Source organism: Protomyctophum bolini (genome assembly GCF_963924005.1).
Source record: "Protomyctophum bolini genome assembly, chromosome: 23".
Lineage (NCBI taxonomy): Eukaryota > Metazoa > Chordata > Actinopteri > Myctophiformes > Myctophidae > Protomyctophum > Protomyctophum bolini.
Window position 1 is genome coordinate 4,496,611 of NC_137884.1, and position 18,036 is coordinate 4,514,646.

At 44.9% G+C, this 18,036-nt stretch overlaps 1 protein-coding gene across 1 annotated transcript in view; it reads left to right on the plus strand.

Annotated features, from left to right (window-relative positions):
- Positions 1-18,036, plus strand: part of arid2 (AT-rich interactive domain 2) — a 44,980-nt gene that overhangs the window by 25,357 nt on the left and 1,587 nt on the right. Inside the window, exons 12-21 of the mRNA XM_080757674.1 lie at positions 1,689-1,770; positions 2,490-2,624; positions 4,469-4,665; positions 5,762-8,184; positions 10,832-10,992; positions 12,237-12,375; positions 13,945-14,027; positions 15,580-15,703; positions 17,213-17,304; positions 17,911-18,027. Of these exons, the coding sequence (XP_080613800.1) occupies positions 1,689-1,770; positions 2,490-2,624; positions 4,469-4,665; positions 5,762-8,184; positions 10,832-10,992; positions 12,237-12,375; positions 13,945-14,027; positions 15,580-15,703; positions 17,213-17,304; positions 17,911-18,022 (3,548 nt within the window). The 3' untranslated portion in view covers positions 18,023-18,027. The remainder of the gene's footprint in view (positions 1-1,688; positions 1,771-2,489; positions 2,625-4,468; positions 4,666-5,761; positions 8,185-10,831; positions 10,993-12,236; positions 12,376-13,944; positions 14,028-15,579; positions 15,704-17,212; positions 17,305-17,910; positions 18,028-18,036) is intronic.

Here is an 18,036-nt window from a genome sequence, read left to right on the forward strand (position 1 = left end):
TAATATCTAAACAAACATGTCGGTCTAATAAGTGTATTGATGCCTGCCAACCAGGGCTTCCCGGGTAAACGAAGGCTTTTAAAGTAACTGTTCACACAATAACCAGTTAACAGTTTGTTTTATATTATATTTTCCCAAATTAAAAAGGTCAATTGCCTTCTGTCTGTTCGAAAAACTGTATATTTGAAGGCCCTTAGTAAATGATACTGGTTCTGTTCAGTTTCAGGATATTTGTTTAGATTTTGTTTCAATTGAATTTGAATTTGCAATCAATGTTAATTGTTTTAATCACCGCTGTCTAATTTGTTGTACATTTGAAAGCAAGTGTTTCGCAGCTTTGATTGGTCATTTTATGTAAGTTGTATATAAAAACTTGCATACGGGCAGAATTGGGGATATGTGATGATGTGAGGCCCAAGTAAGCAGGTCAAACCATTCTCGAAAAAAGTTTCTTTCGTTTCATATTGAAACGTGCACCAATGTCATATGGACATCGTTACGGACGACCTATCATTTCACAGTGAAGGAAGTGATTACCTGTATCCTCTTTATACATGGATCATTGGTTTTGCCTTTCCATTACAGACAACACATTGTACTGTAAACTCAACCTAGGTGACAAATAAAAAAACTGGGGGCATGGTGGTGCAGTCGGTAGCGCTGTCGCCTCACAGCTAGAAGGTCCTGGGTTTGATTCCCGCTGGCGTCATCAGTGCCCATACCCGAGGCGGGGTTGGCGAAAGGACGTTTCTGTGTGGAGTTTGCATGTTCTCCCCGTGTCCCCTAGGATAGGTACCCTCACAAAAAACATGCAGTAATCCTGGTCTCTAAACTACCTCCCCCTGGCCAACCGTCTGGGGAAACTCCCCTCTGTCAGGTGAAAAGAAGCGGCTTGGACTCCTCATGCATTTGAAGGAAGAATGAGGTCAGTCCGTTGCTCTCCCCGGGTTGGCAGAGGGAGAGTAGAGCCCAGGATTACATTAGACAATTGACACTGGGTGAAAAAAATGGGTTACAAAATCGTGGGAAAGAAAATTATATATATTCTTTTGAAAAACCAACATTTTGAACCAAGACGGCACTGCCTGCTAAATTCTTGGATGTGGAAACACGTGTGCTGTGTCCACATTAAGCACTGTGCTGATGATCGTATAATTGGGAGTATAGAATGGAAGGTCATGCTAAGTTGAGGGGTGAGTGTCAGGCATGGCGTCACCTGTTGATTCAGCAGCAAGTGCACTGGTTTGCTGACATCTTGTGGATAACCCTGGGAATTCCACAAAGAAATGCAACTTGTATTGCACTATAACTGCCCATCGTGTCAAAGGTTTTGCCGTATTTCACACCAAATCATTCTTTCCTCATTAAATAAGTGATTAGGTTGACTTCTTTGCATTACCTACCTTTTCTTTTTTTTCTTTTTATCCCACGATTTTTGTAACTAATTTCTTTTCATCCAGTGTCAATTGTCTAATGAAATCCTTGGCACTACACTCCCTCTGCCAACCTGGGGAGAGCAACACGGACTGACCTCATGCTTCCTTCAATGCATGAGGAGTCCAAGCCGACTTCTTATCACCTGACGGGGCCAGGGGGAGACAGTATACGAGACCAGGATTACTGAATGTTTTTGTGAGGGTACCTACCTTTTCTTAATTGTTAATCTTATTATGCTTTTGTGTCTGCAGTAACAAGAGCCCCAGCCCAGTCCACTCCTCCTCCTCCACCTGGTATTGCTGAAGTGGATGGTGATAAGTTTACACTGCAGTGGTAAGGGACATTCCTACCTTTCATCGCCCTCTAAATCTTTCTTTTACGCTTAAGATTTCATACAGTCTCTTTCATTATCTCAAGTCCGACCATTTAAATGTTTGTAGACCATCTCCGAAAGACCAGTTGTTCCCAAACCTTTTAGCTCGGGACCAAAAGAGAAATGTGAAGTCTCACCTTGTGACCCAAAGTTACGATATTTTAAACAAAAACTATTTCCCAGAAGAAATACTATTTATTTTAAATTATTTTCTTTATATAATTTATCTCCCCCCCCCCCCCCCCCCCCGAGCTTTTTTCACATTTTTTATTTTACTGCAAAAGAAGTAGCATTACTTTTGAAACATAATTGCCTTCATTGATGAGCATCAACGGCCATCATCACCTGGGCACAGACACACACACAGCTCCCCTCTACAGGCCTCTACTACTGACTCATTTATCTCCTTAGCATAATTAGTGTTTAGAACCGAATCTAGCAAACCGAAAATACCCAACTCACTGTTGTGTCCCAAGGGTAACGCTGCTATTTGGGCTATAGACAACATTCAACATTCATTCCATCAACGTACCTTTTTACAGTATGTCATCAGCCGTTTAAAACGGATTTGGTTTTCACTAAATGAGGTAATCTGTTGAAATCATAATGTGTTTAAGAAGCTGCCACGTTAAGACGCATCTCTCGTATGATGATCTCTTTGTTCTGTGTCGTCCAACAGGCTGCATGCACACTTTGAGGCCATCCCCGAGGGCACTGTGTCGCGGTCAGAGATGTACTCGGAGTACCTGGCCACTTGCAGTAAAATGGGCCGAAGCAACATCTTAAACTCTACTGGCTTCCTCAAATGCTTACGGTTAGTTCCCAGCACCCTGTATTGTGTGATTTCCCTTCCCTTTGGCATGAAACCAATCCAAGCAAGAAGAAAATCAATATTTCACTTGCAAAGCAGAGATCACTACCGTTATGTCATTTTTCAACACAGATTTTCATTGTATTAAGTTTACTTTTGGCACTCGTCTCAAACATATAAATGTATCACAGCCTCACAGGCCCCACCGCAATGATCAATAATTTGAACTGCATCGCACAAACCCAAATTAAATGACATAGTGGGGCGACTGTGGCTCAGGAGGTAGAGGACGTCGTCCAATGATCCATGGGTCGGCGGTTCGAATCCCGGCTACTACTGTCTACATGTCGAAGTGTCCTTGGGCAAAACGCTGGCTGGTACCTTGCATGGCTTCCCACCGCAATCGGTGTATGAATGTGTGTGTGTGTGAATGGGTGAATGTAATGCACAATATAAAGGCGCTATATAAATGCACCATTTACCATACCAAAACACACACGCTGCTCACGCAACAGCACCGGGAGTCTGGCCTGTGCTCCATTGTCCCTTTTCACTCGCTTCGCCTTCTCTGTCTGTGCCATGTGTCGACGCTCCAAAATAGAACGTAGCGCTGAAAGACTCGTCGGCAGGCTTCGGGGTCTTTTGGCGAGTCCAATTGACGCCTCCGGTGTGACTGCAGCCGTTGTAAACAATGTGTCTGGCACTGGCAGTGTGTCAGTGTCAAGCCCTCCAGAGTCTAAACTACCTGCGACAGAAGAGTTAATGCAATCGACTGAAACCTTTTCCATGGCCTGGCACAGAATAGAGGAGCAATTGGTTGAAATGGGTTCATCAAGTTGTTTCCTTTTTTAAAGCATTTAGACCTGGATGGCCGGGCCCGGTCGGACCTGTTGGGCTGCCAAAAAAGTCTTCTGAAATATATTTTTTTCATAGATTTGGGCCACATTTTCACGATGTTTCAAAAATAGCAGACCTACAAGCTCGTAGCGCGCCACTCGGTGGCTCGCTATGAGCTTGTAGATCTGCCATTTTTCAATAGCTAAATTATAACATAATGTTTAAAACACCAAAAGGGGTTCCCGCCCAAAATGGGTTAAAACATTGACTTGACATACAAATCTATTGATCGAATGAGCTGCTTCAAGGCACCTCTGGCTATAGAACGTTAGCCTGGCAACATCACTGCGTAGATATTAGTAAGTCTAACTTAAAACTAATATTACTGCGTAGATATTGGTCTGGAACTTCAAACGAACATCACTGGTCTGAAGAAGGCTACTGCCGAAATGCATCCTCAAATAAACATGAGAAATTGCATCTGAGTGCCGCTTTTTCCATTTAGTTGGTTTCTTAGTTAAGTTATTTTCAAAGCTGAGCACCCAATTTCCAGAGGAAGCGTACCTGTTTATTCTTTCATCACTGCGTAGATATTAGTCTCACCAGGGATGATGTTTCCCCCCCCCCCCTTTTTTCATTCGTTTCAGAGGTTCTTTTGTTGGTTCACTCGCTGTGTTTTGTTATGTCTTTCCTCTAGCTCCAGTTATCTCATAACCTTAGCTTCTGTTGCTGTCCTTTTAGAAATATGGTCCAACGTCACTCGTATTAATCAGCAGCCAATAGGGCTTCTTGTTGCGGCGTTCAGACAATGGGCTTTATGGGCAAGTCTCCCATTGGCAGCCAATCATGAAAAGGTGTCCGCTAAGGTCGTGTTTTCGGTCGTCTTTACAAGTGCTATCGAAGAACGTGTAGTCCAGGCTGCTTTTCAAGCACCTGGCAAAAACAAAAATCTGCAGTCTGGCAATTGGGAATGAATTAAGCAGCTTCCGCCTCCCCTTTGCCACACACAGGACTATCTTCCCCAACCACACCATGCGACGGCAGGAGGAGGCCAAGGCCAACGGCCAGGTTCAGATCCTCCTGGTGGGCCTGAGGCGGAGGGCCATCCCCCTGCCCGTCCCGCTGTACTACCAGCAGCAGAACCCAGCGTCCCCTTCAACAGCCAAACCCGAGGGCCCTGCAGACCCTCTGGCCCCCCCTCCAACAGGTACAATTGCAATTTACAATTTAGGCATTTATTTAGCAGACACTCTTAATCCAGAGCGATTTTACAGTAAGCAAGAGCAACACATGGTAATGCATCAAATGCATAAAAATTGTCATTAACCCATTTAGACCTGACACTAGATTCTACAAAATTAATTCTAAATCCTGAAAAACCTATGTTTCTATGTCAGTGGTGCTCAACCTTTTTCATGTCAAGGACCCCCAGAATGATCTGTATTTGGCCGCCGACCCCCATCAGAAAATATGTTGTTCCAGGGGACCCCCCAGAAGCAAAGATTTGAGCTAAAAACGTTCACTCTGAAAGAAATATTTGCGCAATTTTTCTAAATTGGTAGATCTACAAGCTCGTAGCGCTGCTATTCTTCAATAGCTAAAGTATAACATAATGCTTAAAACACCAAAAGGGCTTCCCGCCCTGAATGGGTTACAAACTGAAACGAGTATGAGTATACACTCTAGAGTTAGTCTACATAAAATGCTATCTAAATTACACAACAGTGGACCTAGACTGTTGGCAATTACTATTACTACAATTATTATAAAAATTACTATTGGCAAAAAAAAGCTGTTGGTTTTCAGTTTTGCTCTAGTGTAGTAAGTAAGACGGTTATTTTAGCAAATGATATATATGAATGATGAATAATTTATTACAGCAGATGATATGATGAATTAATTATAGAGATGTGGATATCTGGCAAGAATACTCGATTCTTGTAATGGGGTGGAACGATTCACTTACCTCCCGATTGGATCTCGATATCTAGGGTGCCGATTCGATTTAAGTTTTATTTTCATTTTATAGTAGAACATTTTAAAACTATTATTAACCATGTAAAGTTCACTTCAATGCAGCCACATAACGTCAGTAGTCTTTGACATACAAATAATAATATAAAAAAGACAATTTAAAGTTCACGATTCAATTTTGAAATTGTGGCGTTAAAAATCGCGATATTTGAGTGAACTTGAATCGGCAAGTATTAAACATACATAACACACATACATAAGTATTAAGCTTACAAGGTTACTAGTGCTGGACTTCAATGTTTAATGTTTCTTTGACTTTGTGTGCCTAGGCTTACCTCCCGGGCTTCCTGGATCTCCGCTCGTCCGAGCCCCAGTGGTGGCCCCGGTCTCCAGCCTTACCCCACCGATGGCCTTCGCTGCACAGGAGCCTCCCCTCGCAACCCACACGACTGTTCCACGCCTCCCCGTGCCCCAGCAGGCGCCCCCCAACCCCTCGCTGGCAGCCCAGCAGGTCCGACCGGGCCCCACGTCGGCCCACGTGGTCCAGAACCACAGTCCTGGGACCGGCGCCCCTCCTCCGCCGTCTACGCAACACTCCCCCCTGCTCCCCACCGGGACCCCCGTCACGCTGTTTCAGCAGGTACCGCAGGGTCACATTTTGACAGCCAGGGTGCAGGGCGTGTGCCCCCCCATCGCCCTGCAGAGGCCGCCTCTGGCCCAGACCCCTCCCACGTCGTTCGGCCATCCGGGCGGAGCGCCGCCCCAGCAGGAGGCTCACTTCGTGGCGTCCGTGTCGACGCCGGTCTCCTCCATACAGAACTTCCAGGTGGGCGGCAGCCAGGTGTTCGCGATTGCCGGCGTTCCCAACACCCAGGGCTCTCGGGTCACCTTCCAGAACATCGCCCCGAAACCGGCGGCGGGCGGGCCGGCGTCCACGACGGCCACTCCCAACCAGCAGCAGCAGCAGAGTGTGGTCATCGTCGGTCCCAACCCACAGCAGAGCCCGGCGGCGTACTCCCCGGCCATCCACCAGATCGTTCTGGCCAACCCCTCGGCTCAGACTATCCAGATCGCGGGGCAGCCTGCTGCTCCTTCCAGTCCCTGTCCTGCTGCCTCTCAGTCCAACGTGCAGGTTCAGCCACCTCAAACAATCAGCCACATGCTGTCCATGCAGCGGCATCAGCAGCAGCAGCAGCAACCTCAGCAGCTCCAGATCATTTCCCAGCAGCCACCCCCGTTGTCGTCTCAGCCTACCTCCACAACAGAGTCCAGCCTGATCAAACAGCTACTGCTTCCAAAGCGAGGCCCCGCCACGCCGGGGGGCAAGCTGATCCTCCCCGCGCCGCAGGTGCCCCAGCAGGGCCTTCTCAACAGCGGCGCACGGGGGGCCCAGAGCCCCCAGGTGATCTACCACCAGGCACCCGGCTACGCTGCCCAGGGAGCGTCCCCTCATCCCGGGCAGCAGCAGCTCAACGTCCAGCTGGTGCCCGGAGGCCAGCTGCAGGCCACGGGAACGGGCCAGCTCCTCTCCGCCGGCAGCCCCGGGGCCGCCACCATCATCCAGGGTCCCACGGCGCCCGGAGGCCAGGTCACCTTCACCGTGGTGCCCAACGCGGGCTTCACCGCCTCGGCCGCGGCCGTCAGCCAGGGCGCCGTGACCCCCGGGGGCATGCCCGGCGCCCCTCCTCCCTTCCCCCCCCAACACGGGGCGCCGCTGCCCCCGCAGCAGCCCCCCGCTCCCCTCCGGGGGGACAAGATCATCTGTCAGAAGGAGGAGGAGGCCAAGGACGCCACGGGCTTGCACATCCACGAGAGGAAGATCGAGGTGATGGAGAACTCGTCTCTGGCCGAGGGAGGGTCGTCGTCTAACGGCAAGACCAGTAACGGGGACGTGTCGCCCGGGGGCGGCGGGGCCAAGCTGCTGAACGGGAGGAAGTGCATGGAGACAAACCTACCTCCATACCACTCAGGGAACAGCCTCAACGGCCCGGCGGCGATGGAGGGCCAGCACCCGGCTAACGGGAAGCAGGCTCTCCCCCCTGGCCTGGTGGAGGCCAACCCCCCGCCGGACCCCAAAAAGACTCTGGTCAACGGTGTGTGTGACTTTGAGCGGGGGGGCGAGAGCGCCGCCGCCGCCGCTGCCGGCAACTTTAGCAAGAACATTCCAAATCACGTCGCTTCCAAACAACAGTACTTGGGAAACGGGGAGGTGGTGGGCCCCATGCGCGGTTCGGAACTCCCCCCGGCCCCCCCTCCTCAGCAGGCGGAGCGGCTGGCCAACGGGCCTCAGGGGGCGAGCGGCAGCGGGAGCGCCAGGGGGGCTCCTCCGTCCGGCTCCGAGCTGTCCAATGGACCCATGGGACTCGGCCACGCCGTGCCCGTACTGAGACAGCAACTGCTCCCCAACGCCACCTCCCCCCTGCTCTCCACGCTCTCTATTACCTCCTCCCAGAGCCCCCCCGCCGGCCCCCCGGCCAATGGCCTGGCCTCCCTCGAGGCGCGGGGCCTCAAGAGGCCGGCCGAGGAGGCGGGGCTCGATGCGGCGTCGTCGTCGCCCTCGTCGGGGATCCCCAACAAGGTGGGCGTGCGGATCATTACCATCAGCGACCCCAACAACGCCGGCAGCAGTGCCACCATGGTGGCGGTGCCCGCCGGTACGGACCCAAGCACAGTAGCCAAAGTAGCAATAGAGAACGCCACGCAGCAGCAGAGGCACTGTTCGCCCACGCAACAGGCACACGCAGGCTGGAAGGTGAGTACACTAGCAATGATTCTGTGGACTAAAAAACTATGACGAAAGATGTTCGACTACCTTTTTTTCACTGACAAACTAAAACGGAAACTAAATAAACTAAGCTACGGTGACTAAGACTAAATATATTGACAATTTCGTCGACAAATAAAAACTAGACTGAAATGTTAGGAAGGGACTAGTGGACAAGAGATCCAGTAGAAGTCATTTTACACTTGGTTGCATGCTGAAAATAGCCGATCTGCTATTTTCAGCAAGTGTAAAATCAGCCATTACGACGGCATCATGACCCGCCAAAATACATTTTAGCCGAAATTTAAAACCAACGCCAACAAACAAATCTAAAATATTTCATGAATATATATATATATATTTTTTTTTTTAATAATTAAGAAGTAGACAAAATAGCCGATCTACCATCTCACAACACATGAAGCGATGCGTTGTGAGCTTGTAGATTGGCTATTTTCACACAAATTTGGTCCCGGGGGAAACGTCTATCTCTTTTTGGTCTTGAGCTAGAGTTAGTAAATGCAGGTTTTCTTTGCTTCAAATGTTGGACCATGTTGTAATATCTGTAGCGTGGACTTGTTGTGTAATATCTATACCCGTCTCACTTCACTTGCTCTGGTTAGTCTCACCATTCTGGCTTCTTCTCCACACTCCATTTGACTCTGTTGGCCTTACAGATTACACTACAGCTGCCGTCTGTCTGTATTTCTTTTGTTGTGCAGTGGAAAGGAAGAAGGCTGAATTACGCCTAGACTTGGATGTCGCAGTAATCCGGCATGGCACAAAGCAGAAATGGAAGCTGTGTCTGTGTTGTAAAGTAGTGCGGGGTATTGAATGTACGGTATCTAATGCCAGCTCCAATCAAATACAACAATGATATGACTCATACAAAAAGATTCACAGGGGAACCAGACTAATATCCATGCAGTATCATGGGCTACGCGAGGCTAGCGTTGTGAGCTTGTAGATCGGCTATTTTCACTACTTCTTAAATATTTGTTTTCTAAATTATGGAATTTCTTAGATATTTATTTGATTTCTTTATGAAATTACTGAAATAAAATCATTGGATTTTGTTTTAAATTCGTGAAACATTGGCCCTTTTTGGGAATGTTTTTTTAAAACATTTTGAAATAATAATTAGTATCAAACGAAAAGAAATAAAGGGACCCCTAAAAATGTGTCCGGGACCCACAAATGTGTCCCGACACACTGTTTGGGAAACGGTGATTAAGATTAAGCTGCTTATTAACACGATTAGGCTAAACAAAAAGAAAAGTATTATCCCTTCACCCACCATGACCATGCTGTTGGTAATTGTAGCTTTTAGGAAATGACCAATGATGTCTCTGATTGTAGCAGCTTTTAATAAGCTTTGAATGTCACACCCAACAAGTTCAGTTGACGCATACCGAGACGTTCATGTACGGTTTATAAAACCCAGCACCCGTGTATGTCCGTGTTGCCATTATAGTATACCTCATCTATCAAGGGTTGAACACAGGTAAAAGAGTGCCCAAAGAAACACCTGGCTTTAAATGACATGCGTTTCAGGGCTGGGATCATAATGGAGGTTAAAGAAGGTGAGGCCAGTTAAGACCATGTGGCCTCACTGCTACTCGCCTCCTACAGTGAAATGGCTGTGAGAACAATCTCTGTCCACAGATAGGCTTGGGTTACTTCTCAGCCAACAATATTTTCTCAAATGTGATGTTGAAGTTGATAATTTAACCTTTTTTTGTCAAATGTAGAAAGAAACATTGCTTAATAATGTTTGTATACATTTGCTTCAACTAAACTCGGCAACAAAAGTTCGGAAACTTAACTTTGGTCCATTAGGTCTCCACTTTAATAATACCAATTGGTATTGTATTTTATATCATTGATTGGTTATCTTAATATCTTTACAAGAAGGTATAGATTTGCCAAAATAGCAAGTGGTTGGTATTCAACCCTTGCTATGAGTTGCTTGGCGGATTGGATGATTGCACTCTTCCACTGTAATAAGGAGGAAAAAAACACAAATCTTACACTTTATTAACTTTACACTCAGTGTTGGGGAACTCTGTAGCCGGAGGAAGACAGACTACGTTTGATGACTTGCAACACAACCTGATTGATGCAAAATGTGGCTAGGTTCGGTGACCAGCATGGTGCCAAGCTGTTGGAACTGCTTTTGGATCTTCCACCTGCTACAGAGTTCTTTAAAACTGAGTGTAAAATTGACCAACATGTTTTTTACCCCCCTTATTACTGTGGGAAGAGTGCAATCATCCAATGCGCTATGCAACTCAAAGCAAGGGTTGAATACCAAGCACTTGCAATTTTGGCAAATCTTTTGGAGGCACTACCTACGTGTTTAGCTGTATTGCTTATTCCACGAATGCCTGATCGTTATAGTCTATACCTCGTTGTAAAGGTGACTAATTAATCAATGATTACAATGATATAAAATACAATACCAATTAGTATTATAAAAGTGGAGAAATAATGGACCAAAGTTATGTTTCCGAATTTTTGAGTTTAGATAAACAAAATTCTTGTAAACTGTCATGTGCTGCTGACTGACTGACGCTCGTGTGTGTGTGTGTGTGTGTGTGTGTGTGTGTGTGTGTGTGTGTGTGTGTGCGCGCAGCCTACCATGTCGTCCTCTCCAGCCCCATTAACGCCGCCGGCGCAGATGGGCAGCCCCAGCTCCGTGGTCTCAACGCAGCATGTTTCGGCGGTACCCCGGGCCCCGGAACACGTTAGGAAAGCAGGGCAGAACTTCAAATGTCTGTGGCAGTCCTGTAAACGGTGAGTGTCGACCACACACCCACCACTACTGAACATTATGTACTGTATAGGTTTTTCATGGGGTTTTTATTGATTCAGAATGGTCAATACAATGGGTTCATAGAAACACACTCTACTCTACATGCTCCCCACGACTAACACAGCTCTGGGTAGGCTTGGGCGATATTAATTTTTTTGAATAATATAGCCATAATCGGTATTAACGATTATCGGCCTTTTTCATTTGGCTGGAACCCGAAATGCTGCCAAACGGCAGTATTTCCAGATGTTTTTTTTACAAACCAACTTGCTAGGACTTGTTACTCTCACTGGCGCCGTGTTTTGTTTGCGATCCTGGACGGAGGCGGTCCGACAATGCTGCTGTCGCCGTAATTCAGCGCCAGTGCCAGACAATGCATGGACACTAAGTTATTAGGCAAATTATAGTTGTTTAAAATGAAATACTCGTAAATTCCTCACACAGACACGCACATACGGTAATGTAGACGTTTATTTTTAATTTTTTAGTATTCTGTTTTATTTGTATACTCCGCGATATCACCGATATTGATTTCAAATATTGCGGTAAACGGTAATATCGGTATATTGCCCAAGCCTAGCTCTGGGTAGGCAACCCGGATCTGGAGAACTGTCCCAGGGCCCCTCGGGAAGCACACCTTTCTCCTTCTGTTATGTAATATATGCCTTTTGTCCTGCTTAATAATATATGGCGTGGTTGTGTGTGTACTGATCACTCTGTTGGGCTGGGATCATATGGAGGTTAAAGAAGGTGAGGCCAGTTAAGACCATGTGGCCTCACTGCTACTCGCCTCCTACAGTGAAATGGCTGTGAGAACAATCTCTGTCCACAGATAGGCTTGGGTTACTTCTCAGCCAACAATATTTTCTCAATTTTTTTTGTCAAATGTAGAAAGCAACATTGCTTAATAATGTTTGTATACATTTGCTTCAACTACACTCGGCAACAAAAGTTCGGAAACTTAACTTTGGTCCATTAGGTCTCCACTTTAATAATACCAATTGGTAATAGTATCGTATTTTATATAATTTTAATAATTTATTGGTTATTTTTACAACAAGGTATAGATTTGCCAAAATAGCAACCCTTGCTATGAGTTGCTTGGCGGATTGGATGATTGCACCCTTCCACCGTAATAAGGAGGGAAAAAAACACCAATTTTACACTCGGTGTTGTGGTTGTGTGTGTACTGATCACTCTGTTTTTTTTTATTTCCTCTGTCCAGGTGGTTCGAGACGCCGTCTCAGGTGTTCTACCACGCGGCCACGCAACACGGGAGCAAAGAGGCGTACACGGGCACATGTCAATGGGAGGGCTGTGAACCCTTCCCTAGGCAGAGACTCTCCTTTATCACACATCTACAGGCAAGTCCATGGCTCAGAACACTAGAATATAGAAATACTAAAGGCTAACATCTCAGAACAAAACTTAAAAGCTTTAGATTTGCTTGTAGTCCCACGGGCTCTATATTTAAATAGTGCCCGTGGGCATTTAATTCATTATAATTCAAATACAAAGCAAAACCAATACAATAATTGTACGTGAAATGTGCGTCTGGAGGGGTGGGATCATATGGAGGTTAAAGAAGGTGAGGTCAGTTAAGACCATGTGGCCTCACTGCTACTCGCCTCCTACAGTGAAATGGCTGTGAGAACAATCTCTGTCCAAAGATAGGCTTGGGTTACTTCTCAGCCAACATCCTCTAATGTGATGCCTGCTTATTTAATAATATATTAATACTTTGATTAATACAACTAGTTGTTCTTCAAGAAGAAGGCCATAAAGTCCGAAACATATTGGCTGTTTTTTATTGTTCTATAATGAACTAGCGTTTATAATTAAATCTTTTTTACTTTATTAGACGATATGCCAATATGTGCCTTGGTTTTTCAACTGATCTTAACAATATACAAAATATATACAATAAAACGTCTAATCTGTGAATGCTCATGTGCAGTTCTGAATGTGAGAAATATTGAGGCCAGTATAGTACAGATATTGGTAATGTGTTGCCAATGCATTATTTTGTGAAATGAACAGGTTACATGTCACTATTGGTTATGCTGTACTTGTACTATATTATACTGTAATCACCTTGCCTCGCGTAGCCAGACGTATCTGCCTTTGCAATGCAAATTGTCCCAGGCAGATATAGTCGGACCAACCAGATTAATCTGGAACCAGGCTTTAACCAACCAGTGCCCAGTATGCAAATATCCTTTTTCACAATGATCGATGCCGCCATAGCAGCAGTAAACGGGACATTTGTGCCTGTAAGGCTAAATATGGCATTAAAGAATTGTGAATTTCTATCGAATATCTTATTTACAATGAAATTCAGTTGAGTTCCGCAATCTCCCCCAGTCACCAGGTCCACTGTGTCCCCACTGAGATGCTCTAAACCCGGGCAAAAAGTTCATGGTGACGGCCTGGGAGCCCCAGGCCGATATTAGTATGGCTACGCGAGGCTAGTAATCATCAACATGTCCGTACACGGACAGATGTGTCCGTGGCAAAGACTTGTTCTTGTCTGTGGCACATAGATTTATGTCTGTAACTCCTGAGTTACAGACATGTTATGGTCATTCAGCGCTATTCTCTTTGTGCTTTCTGGTAATGTTTTGTATGTCCGTGGCAATAATTACATTTTGACAAAAATGTCCACCACAAGCCAGCATGATGATGACCCCTGTTCTTCACCCTTCACCTTTAAGTTAAATTCATTATTTTATTTGATGGCCTTCCTGCCCCTTTGTTCCCTGAAAAAGAAAACTGGCCAAGTGTCCTAAAAATGTTGTAATTCCAGGCCTGGTTTCAACCCTAAATTATATTTGATTTACTATACTTAGAGAGCCTCCTTATTGTCATCATGACCACATACATTGTGTAAAATATTAATTAAAAGGGAAAACACCCCTCTGCTCTCATTTCAGGACAAGCACTGTTCTCGGGACGCACTGCTTGCTGGACTCAAGCTAGAGGAGCAGGCGCAGAGCCCCAATCAGAATGCTTCCCAGTACGTATCCAATCGCACACATTACACAATACTCAATGGATTCAAGTTCTCAGTAGCCACGACTGATGTCAAGTCATTGTGATTCCACAGCAGCCAGTATGCATTCTATAGCATCTTCTTGTACTGCAAATAGTAGTGACGTGTTGTGAGCTTGTAGATCGGCTATTTTCAGTTATTAGTAGTTTTAAGATTAAAGAGTGTTTGAAGTGGTCAAACTAGAAATGGGACACATGGTCAGAAGTATCTTCTAAGACCGTATTTTGCTCTCGGATTTATCACAAAATTGAAGCTTCAATCTAGAAAAATAGAATGACTATAGCATCTAAACGTCTCAATCATACATATTAGTTCATTGTTCAGATTCAGACTTGACAAAAGTTCTGATTTCAGTCATGATGATATTTTATTTGGCTTTATGCCATGAATACTGTCTCAGAATGCTTCCCAGTATGTATCCTCAGACTACAGGCTTTAGTTCGGACATACTATTGGTCTGACTGTCATTAGACCGACACCCTACCCAAAATCCTAAACTAACCCAAACCGCGACACATGTCGGACCAACACATGTCGGGAGCGACGGGTGATTTACGCATGTAGGACCTTTGGTGTGTCGCATATGCGTGTGCATGCCGTATCCTCTCGCACACATTGAGCTGCTCTCTGAATGGTGACCGTATGAGCAGTTCAGTCCATGGTTTATGCATGCGTCAGAGCTAGGGCTGTCACGATCTTGACCTCAAAGTTGACAACTGATTGTCATACGGTTTGCTTTTTATCTAATCAAACGTTATTTATAAAGCAAATTTAAAAACGACTATCATCGACCAAAGTGCTGTACAGGTAAAAAGAAACGATACAATCAAATATAATCAATGCAATCAAACAATCGGATACAATCAAATATAGTCAGATAAGCAAACTGTCCTGATGTCACTCGCTTATCCCCTGGTTCTGCCTCGTTCATGGAAGTAATTTCTCTATGGAGAATAACATGGAGTCATCTTAAAATCGTTTCATATAAGCATTGTGGTCCAAATATAAACAAGCTGTCTCTGCGTTATTGTCGGGGAGGTGTCTCTGTATCGTTTGCGACAGTCAGTCACTCATATATGATACAGTCTGTTTCTAGCGAAAATGTAACTAATTCAGTAGCAGTAACGATAGCGTTTTCTCTCAGTCAGTTGATTCTTCATATCCATATGAGTGAAACGGCCGGGATGACATGTTCATTAATATATGACAGTTCTTATCTGAGGCAATCTAAAATCCTCCTATGGGGATTACAATTCAAATAAAAAGTACATGAACCCGTGGACTTGGCGCCCTCTACCGATATTGACGTCAGACTTCTGTGATCGACTCAAAAGTTAAAAATTAAGCTTGGCTGTGATTAAATGCCAAGTTGAAATTAAACGGGTCTTGGTAAAGGTATTGGAAGTTGGAAATACTCAGTAAAGTACCTCAACATGTAATTGAGCAAATGTACTTAGTTACCTTCCACCACTGTTGACAACTAACCTCCTTCTCCTGTGTGTTTTTTGTTCTAAAGGACTCCGCCCGTAGCAAGCAGCAGTCCAGCACCGCGGCCACAGAAAGCTATAGTCAATCATCCGAGCGCGGCTCTCATGGCGCTGCGCAGAGGCTCTCGGAATCTGGTGTTCAGGGACTTCACTGTAAGTACACCGAGTGTCAGCAGTTTGTCCCAAAACCTGGAATTGAAGTGAGCATTTCTGAGCTTCCCCTCCCTCGCCAGATTTCCAATGACTCTTTCACATGGGGTTTTTAGTCCTGTAGGAAATAAAGTCTGTGGAATATGATATAGTACTTTATCGTCAGTTTGCACTGACATTTGTCTTGCGCACAGGGCCTGTGCGCAACATATACATATACACACATTTGACATAACATAACACAAAACAAAAGAAAATACAATTACATAGATAGAAACATAAAGGCAAGAGCAATGTCCACAGCTCAGTTGTTATCACACATGTATAGTCTCTGAAGTGGTTGTCCAACAATTCACTTTTGTCTTAAATAAATTACACCCCATCTCAATCATTTGAAGATGTTACTTATACTTATTAATTCATACAATCGTCTAATGTGTTGATTTTGGGGGGGGGGGGGGGGGGGGGGGATGTTGTTGGCCAAAACATGTTTGCTACAGTGTGTGTGTGTGTGTGTGTGAGACACAGCCATCTAAAATCTCATTGACAGCTATGAGGTTGCTAAACTATTTGGATTGGCATTGGACAATCGCTTTTGGGGTGGGGTTATCTCATAGAGCTTGTAGATCTGCTATTTCTGAGAAATCGTGAAAATGGTGTGCATCTTTTTTAGAACACTAAAATATAGAAATACTAAAGGCTAACATCTCGGAACAAAACTTAAAAGCTTTAGATTTGCTTGTAGTCCCACGGGCTCTATATTTAAATAGTGCCCGTGGGCATTTAATTAAAATACAAAGCAAAACCAATACAATAATTGTACGTGAAATGTGCGTCTGGAGGGGTGGGATCATATGGAGGTTAAAGAAGGTGAGGTCAGTTAAGACCATGTGGCCTCACTGCTACTCGCCTCCTACAGTGAAATGGCTGTGAGAACAATCTCTGTCCAAAGATAGGCTTGGGTTACTTCTCAGCCAACATCGTCTAATGTGATGCCTGCTTATTTAATAATATATTAATACTAATTTGAAGATGTTACTTATACTTATTAATTCATACAATCGTCTAATGTGTTGATTTGGGGGGGGGGGGGGGGGGGATGTTGTTGGCCAAAACATGTTTGCTACAGTGTGTGTGTGTGTGTGCGTGACAACACAGCCATCTAAAATATCATTGACAGCTATGAGGTTGCTAAACTATTTGGATTGGCATTGGACAATCGCTTTTGGGGTGGGGTTATCTCATAGAGCTTGTAGATCTGCTATTTCTGAGAAATGAAAAATGAAAATGGTGTGCATCTTTGAATATATTCTCATGTTTGCTTCTGAGTGGTCCAAGGAACAAAATATTTTCAGATGGGCGTCTGCGGCAGATCATTCTGGGGTCCTTGGCATGAAAATGTTTGTGCACCACTTATACGTTTTTTCAGAAAACTGTCAGGATATAGAAGACATTTGTAGAAGTTGATGTCGGTAACAAACTTAATCTCCTGATTATTTTTGTTCTCCATAGGATGAGAAAGAGGGACCAATGACCAAACATATACGACTAACTGCTGCCTTAACGCTAAAGAACATCGCCAAGTACTCTGACTGTGGTCGCAAGTAAGGCTCTCAACTTACAATATATATTTTTTTCATTGAGCATCAGTCAAGTTTTTGGTTTGTTGGTAAATAATTGTTATATTTTACATAACCATTTGTACTCCAGGCAAGAAAGCCGTTTTTGCACATGTCTGCCTTATGTGGTTTTGTTGTTTATTGGCAGTGATGTTTTTCTTTTTTGTGCTGCACGATTAATCGAAAAAAGATTGAGACACCACATACGATCTCATTTCAAAATTTGAGCAATAATGGTGCAGCACTAGTTGACTGTCCAATTACTTTTAGTTACTCTTGCTACAAGAGGTTTAAGTCAAGCACTTTGATGTTGTCTGTTTAAAGCCACAGTAGTTGGCTCCAGGTGCCACATTTTGTAGTAATGCTCAGCAACTACAGACAGTAAATATTTGTAACGATTCTCATAAAAAGGAGAACCGTGATCTCAATTCTTGTGGAGGCAGATCGAGATTTGAGTAAGAATTGTGCAGCACTAGTTTATTTTTACATAATGCTTTTACTTGGAGTGGAAGAAGAACCTCTTAAGCTTGCGGTAATGTGTCTCTCTCTCTCTCTCTCTCTCTCTCTCTCTCTCTCTCTCTCTCTCTCCAGGCTGGTGAAGAGGCATGAGACGCACCTCTCTGTGCTGGCGCTCAGCAACATGGAGGTGTCCACCACGCTCGCCAAATGCCTTTATGAACTGACGCGCTCGCTCCAGGCTTGAGGCCCACAGACACG